The sequence below is a fragment of the Ursus maritimus genome, unplaced genomic scaffold (genome assembly GCF_017311325.1).
Source record: "Ursus maritimus isolate PB19 unplaced genomic scaffold, ASM1731132v1 scaffold_16, whole genome shotgun sequence".
NCBI classification, from domain to species: Eukaryota; Metazoa; Chordata; class Mammalia; order Carnivora; family Ursidae; genus Ursus; species Ursus maritimus.
Genome location: NW_024424008.1, coordinates 4,209,408 through 4,217,839, shown reverse-complemented (window position 1 = coordinate 4,217,839; position 8,432 = coordinate 4,209,408). Strand labels below are relative to the sequence as shown.

The following is an 8,432-nucleotide window of genomic DNA, read 5'->3' as shown; positions in this document are numbered from 1 at the left end:
GGGGGGGCAGCTCAGGGGGGCTGGGCCTTGGGGCTCCGTGTGTGCCGTGCATCTAGCAGATGCGGGGCTCCACAGTCTGCCTACAGCTTCTGGAGGGACCTTCGCAGGCCGGGGGAACAGACTGTGTCAGGCAGCTCAAAGGACAGGACCCCGGGGCCAGGCGGGGAGCTGCGGAGGAACCCCAACCCCGGAGGGGGCAACAGGGGGAAGCAGTGGGATGGGCCCTGAGGCCCGGAGCCACAGAGTCCATCCCGTGTCCATCTGTGTTGTCTGTCCATCCACAGGTGTGCCGATGCTCTCCGTCCAGCCCAAAGGCAAGCAGAAGGGCTGCGCGGGCTGCAACCGCAAGATCAAGGACCGCTACCTGCTGAAGGCGCTGGACAAGTACTGGCACGAGGACTGCCTCAAGTGCGCGTGCTGTGACTGCCGCCTGGGCGAGGTGGGCTCCACCCTCTACACCAAGGCCAACCTCATCCTGTGCCGGCGCGACTACCTGAGGTGCGCCTCCCGCCGGCCCCCCTCCTGGGCCGGCACCGCTCTGCCCCTGCCTCTAGACCCAGGCCCTGGTACTCATCCCTGGCTATCCTGGCCCGGCCCTGCTCCCCCAGACATCGCAGAGCCCCGAAGACAGAGCCACGCTGTCAGCTGCTCAGCTCAGTGCCCCGCACAGGGCCTGATCCGGCCTTTGCAACCATTGGGCACCTGAGAGAAGTTTCCCAAGGGCACCAGCCTGGCTCTGCCCATTTTTGCCAGGTCCTTCTGACCCACCCTGTCCCTGGAATCTGGGAGGGGACACTGCAGAGGCCTTCCAGGAGCAGGTGGGGAAGCTCTGACTTCCCTGGGCCCCTCCTGCCTGGTGAAGTCTCCTGGCGTTAGACAACGTGGGTGCCTGGGGCGTCCGTCAAGTAGCCAGACCTTGGGAGAAGGACCACTGATGTCAGAGCTTAAAGCCCTGGGTTTGAACTAGCTCTGAACCCTCTGGCTTCTGACCTTCTCCAAGCCACAGTTTGTCCTTCCGTGAGTAGTATGAACTAAAGCTTCTCCAGCTCGCATTCCTTGGAGCGCCAACCCACCCTCCCCCACAGCCTGGATCCTATTCCCTGGGGCTGTCTTCCCCAATTAACCCTCCCTTAGGCCGTTTATGACATCAGCAAGGCTGGAAGGAGGCCGCAAAGTGGGGGCCTTGGCTGAGACCCAGCATCTACATTTGGCTGGGTGGTGGTGGCTGGGCCTTGTGAGGAAGGAAGGCCCATTGCATTAATTAATAGGTCGGGCAAGGGCTTCGTGGGGGCCTCCCTCTGCTCAGGTCTGGGCCGTGGTAGGGGGCAGTGTTATCAGCAGAGGCTCCCCTACTTTCTGGAAGAGCCTAAGGTTTACCTGCCTGCACCTTCTCTTTCAACATCTGCCTTCAGCCGGAAGTTTTTTAAGTGGCGCAATAATCCAGGATCTGTGACTCAGTGCTCCTCGCTGGGCCGGAGGAGGGGGCTGAGGTCAGGAGGCGGGGCCAAGGAAGACTATTTCTGGGGACTGCTCCCTCGATGACCTGGAAGGTCCCTCCAACCCCTGAGCCCCCACACTCCCCTCCAAGTCGGAAGGTTTCAGACATCCCCTGGGGGCTGAACCTCCCAGGTTAGGGAGAGTTGGCACACCGACAGATGAGTCCCCAGGACCTGGAGGGGGCGGGGGGCACAGTGCCGGTGGGCTTGTCAGCAGAGTCAAAGCACCCGCAAGCCTTCTGAGCCCTGCCAGCTACTGGAGCATGAAGGTGTATTTTTCTGGGCTCTGGCAGAGGCCAAGGAGTGACTTTGGGGCCAGGTAGGTCAGTGGGCTGGGGTGGGGGTGGGGCTTCCTTGGGCCGCTCCGTCCCCAGCCTGCCCCCTCTGCAGCCACTGGAGGCAGTGGACTGGGGGCAGTGAGGCCCCCCCCCTTGGCAGGCAGATGTCGTGGCCCAGTCTTTGTCTGCCTTAATCTGAGCCACCAGGCAGCTGAGGCTGATGAATAATGGAGCCAAGCAGGCGCCTGGGCTTGAGCAGGACAAATCAGGGATTAGAGGGTCTCTCGCCCGCCTTTCATCCCCCCTTGCCTCACTTGGGGCCTGCTCAGCCAGGGTGCAGAAAAGAAGCAAGGAGGAGCCTGGCTGGCTCAGACCGTTGGCACACCCAGCCCGAGATCGGCCTGCATGGGGAGAACGTGAGCGCCCCATCCTGGGAGCTCTGCCGCCAGCAGCTAGGAGGAGGGAATGCCTGTGTGCAAGAGGCCTCGTGTCAAATGTCTTGGAACGCTGGGCATCAGTCCTATTTTAGAAGCATCTTTGAGCAGGATCACCTAGTTCAGCACCCTCTGTTGGAAAAGGATCAACTGAGATCCAGGAAAAGGAAAAAGGGATTTGGGCAAGTCACCCAGTGAGTTGGTTACAGAAAAAGACCACCCCATAGGGGTGTTGTCAGAATTAAATGGGTTGATCCTAGTACAGCCCTCAGAACGGTGCCCGGCGTGTGGCAAACACGCTCTGTAGAGGCGTGCACGAAGGGGTCTGTGACTGAGTTTACCGAAGTTTCCACCACAAGCCTGCGAAGGATGCACTCTGGTCTCCGTTTTACAGTGAAAATACCCGAGGCTCAGAGAGACCCCGGACCAGCCTGAGGGCCGGCAGACTGCCCCTGAGTTCGTGCTTCTGTGACTGCAGCCCTCGCTCGTGGCCCAGGGCAGTGTTCTTCAGTGGCCCTGGGTTCCAGTAGCCCGATCCCCGTGGGAGCCTGGGAGGGGGGCCCTGTCAGCCCAGCCCAGGGATGGGCAGTGTCCTCCAACACCTGAGCCCCCACTCTCCCCTCCCGGGGTGGCGGGGCTGATTTCTCTGAAGCCCGATCTCTTAGCAGAGTCGCGAAGCTGCCCTGTGTGCCCCCCCTCCCCCCGGCCCAGGCCCAGCTGCTGAGCCCGCAGGAGGAGGGACCCGTGGGGCCCTGGGTCGCGGCAGCCCCTGAGCCCTCCGCACCCTTCCCTCGGCAGGCTGTTCGGCACCACAGGAAACTGCGCTGCCTGTAGCAAGCTGATCCCAGCCTTCGAGATGGTGATGCGGGCCCGGGACAACGTCTATCACCTCGACTGCTTCGCCTGCCAGCTCTGCAACCAGAGGTGAGAGCCGCACCGTAGCCGACCCCTGCGGGTGCCTGCCGGGCTGCGCGCTGGGGTGCACGTGCACAGGCGGGATCTGCGTGTACACGCGTGTGGCACACTGTCTTGAGCATGCACGTGCGTGTGTTCCGTGTATGCCTGAGCCTGTAGCCGAGTGTGTGCCCTCCGGCGCTGTCGTGTGCGGATTTGTGCGACTGTGCTGGGTCACGCGTGCACGAGCTCACTGCATGTGTATGTTGTGTCGTGCACACGTGTGCATTTCTCAGTGTGCACGAACGAGGCAGGTACGTGTGTGCTGTGTGTGCATGACGGATGAGGATGAGTGCAGACACAGTTAAAAACGCGTGTACAAGGGGTCTGTACACACACCCTGGGCCCTTGCCTGTCGTCCATACGTGTGTGCATGTATGTACGTTTTAGTGAGACGGTGTTCCTGTGCCTGGAAGGCCATTCCCTTCTGGGAACGGCTGCTCACTCCTGTGATTCTGGTTCCAGCCCAGCTACTTTCTGATCCCTACACAGTGTCCTAGCCCCGTGGGGAGGCCCCGGGGACCGAAAGAGTCAGAACCCCTCAGCCCTGTCTGGGGACCTAGCTGTAGAGGACGAGCCCTTTTCTCAGGAGCCCCCCTGTCAGGAAGGAGCTCACGCAAGTGTCCCCAGAGGATGAGGTCCGGAGGGACCTGCAGGGAACACCGAAGGGGATCGCTGGGGGCTTGGACGGAACCTCCATTAAGAGGGCTCCGTGAAGTTGCAGTGCCACCTGGTGGTTGGATCGGGATCTGCTGGGACTGGGCCTATGACCCTGGGGTCTGGCTAAAGGCCTAGCCACCCCGGAGCATCTTTGGGGAAAGGGCTGAATCCTCCAATACTTTAGAAGGACTGGAAGGGTGGGGGTAGCAAAGCAAGGCCTTCTTTGGGTGGGAGGGAAGGTGGTGGCACAGGGTCACCTCCTCTTGGAAGGAGGCTCCAGGAAGCCTACAGATTCTGTTCAAAGGAAGAGGTTCACTGAGTCATCCTCCTCAGTCGGAGAAAGGAACAGAAGGATAGAAAAATCAACCATTTTACCCCTTCCTCCTTCCCCATTTCTACCTCCCCGTCTCTCTCCTCTCTCGGTCTTTTTCTGTTTCTTTGCCCTTCTCTTTCTTTCTCCCTCTCCGGGGCTGGGGTGGGTTATTCCTACACCTTCCCACCAACCCCACCCCTCCAGGGAAGACCTGACTGTGGCCCAGACTCGTCTGTCTGTCTGTCCTACACCCCAGACTATAGCGCCTGGCTGAGGGTGACTGACCGGGTTAGCTATGAGACGTTGGGGATCCCTTCTGGAAAGTTGAAGGAACAAATTCTCCAGGACCTCCGTTCTCACAGGTCCACCTCCTGGGCTGGGCTGGGGCCTGTCTGGAGCCCCCACCGTCCACTAGGACCCCTCCATGGCCTCTCTCTCCTGCTTGGATTTTCCAGATTTTGTGTGGGAGACAGATTCTTCCTGAAGAACAACATGATTTTGTGTCAGATGGACTACGAGGAGGGGCAGCTCAACGGCACCTTTGAGTCCCAGGTCCAGTAACGCCCGGCGCCTGGCCTCCAGGCCCGTCCGCCCGCCCGCCCGGCCGGCCATTCTCCTGCCGGTTAGAACTCGTCCGTCCTCGATGGGAGGGACGGCCCTTCCTCGCCGCCCGTCTGTGTGTGACCCCTCCTGGGGCCGGGCTGGGCCTGTACAGTCTGTCTTCTGTATATAAATGGGAACATTTATTTTATGAGAAATGTAATGCGATTTTATTACTGGCGTGGATTAAACTTATGAATGTTTCCGGGGAGGTTACTGTGCGTTGATCACCTGACTGACACAGACCTGGGGCCCCTCCAGAGCCGGGCGTGGAGCAGGGCATGGGGCTCCAGCTGGGCTTTAGGGGGTAGAAGCTGGAGGGAAGGGGACAAGCCCATGTATCCCACAGCCAGATGTGGGAACGGGGGTGTCCTCCCCTCCCCTTGGCAGAATATATACCCTGGCCCCCAAGATAAACAGAGGCAAGATGAAACCCTCCCTTCCCTGGGTTCCTGTGTGACCTCCCTCCACTGAGACCACCAGCCAGGAACCCAGCCTTGACCTCCCCCCACAGTAAGACCCTGAATCCTGCTCCTTCTACCATGGGAATACCATTCTTAAACCCCTCTTCCCTTTCAGGGTGATGGACAGCGTTTGCTGTCTCCTCCCTGCAGCTTGGGCCTGACCTGGGGCCCACCTTTCTGCTCTTCTGGGTGAGCGAGAACAATCCTGTTGGCCTGTATTCAGCCCACGCAGGCCTGAGGCTTTCATTCATTCATGCATTCATTCATTCATTCATTCAGCAAACCTTAATCCACTCTGTCTCAGCCCCATGCTGCAAGCACCAGACATGCGGATGAATCATGGATCGGACACAGTCCCTGCCCTTGAGGATGAGGGAGAAAGCCAGGAAAACAAGTGGAGCCCAGCACAGTGAGGACGAACCCCGCAGGGAGACCTGGGATGGGCCGGTTCTCTTCCTCAGACCACGACCACTGGCGACGACCGCGGAGAGTCAGAGACAGCCCGTCCAGTGGACACACAGTCAGACGGATACTCATGCTGGCAGGCAGGAGACACCGACCCACAAGCGGACGGGTGTGTAGGCAGAAGTGGGTGGGGACAGCCAGCCAGACAGACGCCCAGGGCGTTTTCCATGCACAGGCTCGGCGGGCTCACCCAGGGCAGCAGGAGGGCCGTCTTGCTCTCACCTGCCACCACAGGACCAAGCACGGAGCTGGAACGGCGGACGTATCACTGAATGGTATTAAAAATAGGGACTCCTTGGATCAAGCCTGATGGGGAAGGCTGTACGGACAGGCTGCCCCCACCATCAGGCCACTTGCTCCTTCTCCGGGGACTGTTCTCACCCTGGCCTCAGCCCAGAGCCCAGGCAGGGCTGATGGAGCCCACCCACTGCCTCTGGTCCTGCCTGCTCCTGGAAGGGGACCTGCATGTCACCCTGACCCGGGCCTGCTCCCCCACTTGGAGTGAAATGGGAGCATGGCCGGGCCCTTGGGGCCCAGGGAGCAGGCTGCCTCCCCACATTGTGGTTTTGTGGCCAGTGGCCCGCTCCGTGGGCAGGGATCACTAGGGCCAAGGATCTCGGACTAGGGGTTCTCACCCGTGGGGCTTCCCCCTTCTGTGATGGAGCCGCAACTGCCTGAGTGACAGAGAAGAGGGGCAAGGAGCCAGGTGGCCCGGCCGCAGTGGGGTTTGTGTGTGAGGTGTCTGGTGTGCCTGAGGAACTGGGGAGTGGAGTGGGTGCTGCCGTGTGAGGCGGGGACCGAGTCCGAGTCCCTAAATTGGAGGGCTGGAGTCTGCCGTGAGGAATTTTCTCTCTCAGCTTGGAAAAGGGAATCGGTTCCCTGAACGGCAGCAGAGCCCCCCATGCCGGACCCTCCCTGGGCCCTCGGGCCAAGGAGGGCTGTGCCTGCCCCTAGGCCCCCAACCCCTAACTTCAGAGTTTACTGCAGATGAAGTTGTAACACAAGTTAATTACATGGTTATCGAGAGATAACGGAGCCACCCGAATGCAGTTTCTGGGCAATTACAATTGTTTCCAACAGAGTTCCCATATTGCAGCCATGAAATAACATGTCGTTTTGCAGTAATTATGTAATTAACTTGTCTCACCGCTCTAGGTTGCACAACAATTAATTCACTCACAATGAGATAGACTCAACATCAGGCAGCCGGCCCCTGAAAGCCCCCGAGAGCAGAGCTGGCCTTCTAGGAGGACCCCAGCCCCGCTCTGCCCACCGCAGACCTTGCCAGGGGGCTTCCTCAGTTCAACATGCGGTGGAACGTGCCAGATCCAGCACCATGGCCCCACTTACGGCTGTGTCATCGTCCCTATCCGGGACATGGGAATGACCTATTTCCCGCAGCAACCATGAGCCGGAGATCTATACCGTGAAGTGCTGTGCTTACGACAGCTGGGGTCACCATGCTGGACGTCATGACGTGCTGAGTGAGACACCCTTTGCCCAGAAGTCCCACAGCGGTCCACGGCTGCCACCAAGAAGAGGCCACACAGGCCTTGCAGACATGCGGCTGGTGTGGAACCAACGGCAGGGCAGGGGAAGCAGAAAGGAGACGGGGCTCTTCCTGTAGCAGGGCAGCCAGGGCAGGGCTGCAGTGGCTACTTGCGGCCAGGGATTATGCACCTTGGGAGCTCCCCAGGGGCTCCCAAGAAAAGCCTGACTCCTCCGCCCCCCGCCCAGCCACGTGGCATATAGGAAACTTGGTGAAGTACAGGGCATGAATGGCTCTGACCCGGTTCTCCTTGGGGCTGCAGCACCATGTAGACAAGGGTAGGGGGAGACAGGAAGAACCGAGCATGGATAGCTGGAGGCTGCAGCAGCTCGAGCCTCAGCCCGGGGCCGTGTGGGTGGTGGCAGTGCGGACAGACATCGTATGGTAGCCGTGCATGGTCCCCTCTTCCTCCAGCTAGCCCATGGGACCCTGTCTTTCCTGTCTGCGTTCCTTGGTGGCCTGTGTCAGAGATACCCTAACAAGGGGCCTGGAACCCACGGAATATGGCCCCTGCTTATGTCCCACTCCTTAGCCTGAAGCTGGACCACATAGTCAGTTTGGAAAGAAATTTGGTTCCAGTCTCGACAGTGCTGCATGACCCGTCTCGTCTCCTGGGCCTCGCCCCAGAGACTGTGCCCACATCGTGAGACACAGGAGCCAAGGCAGAACCCGCGTGAAATTCCTGCCCAGAAAGTCTCATCTCTGTGCGGAGACCATTGCTTTCCTCCCTTAAAGCTGTCAGTGATCATCACAGCCTGACTGACTATGTCTGGCATGGAGTGCTCCCCAGCACCACCCATCTAGGGACGCTGCCACCAAGTGAGGGTAGATTCGGGAAAGTTGCTTTGTGCAACTGTGCATTACCTCTAAAACTATAATTACCTAAAAATGAATGACTAAAGATGGGCTGCCGTGAAGATCAGTTGGTCCAGAAAAATACTTGGTCCAGCCTGGTTTAATTATGAGAAAATAATCAGATAAAACACACACACACACAAATACACACAGCTCCAGAGTGTTAGTAAATCAGAAGCTCCTGAACAAACCTCATCCCTGGGCCTGGGACAGACTTTCGTACTACCTTGTCTCAACAAGGGTGGGAGTCTCTTGCCCCCCGATGTAGGGTTGAGGGGTATCCCAGATCTCTCAGACTCCCAAGAGTAAGTGGACTACAAGTAGATTGTTCCTTAGCTCCCCCCCCCCCCCCCCCCCCCATTTA

General features: G+C 59.3%; 1 protein-coding gene across 1 annotated transcript in view; it reads left to right on the top strand.

Annotated features, from left to right (window-relative positions):
• LMO1 (LIM domain only 1) overlaps nt 1-4,946 on the top strand; it is a 40,130-nt gene extending 35,184 nt beyond the window's left edge. The window contains exons 3-5 of the mRNA XM_040630751.1: nt 285-498; nt 3,007-3,132; nt 4,591-4,946. Coding sequence (XP_040486685.1) covers nt 285-498; nt 3,007-3,132; nt 4,591-4,696 — 446 coding nt within the window. The 3' untranslated portion in view covers nt 4,697-4,946. The remainder of the gene's footprint in view (nt 1-284; nt 499-3,006; nt 3,133-4,590) is intronic.
• Nucleotides 4,947-8,432: the final 3,486 nt, after the last annotated feature.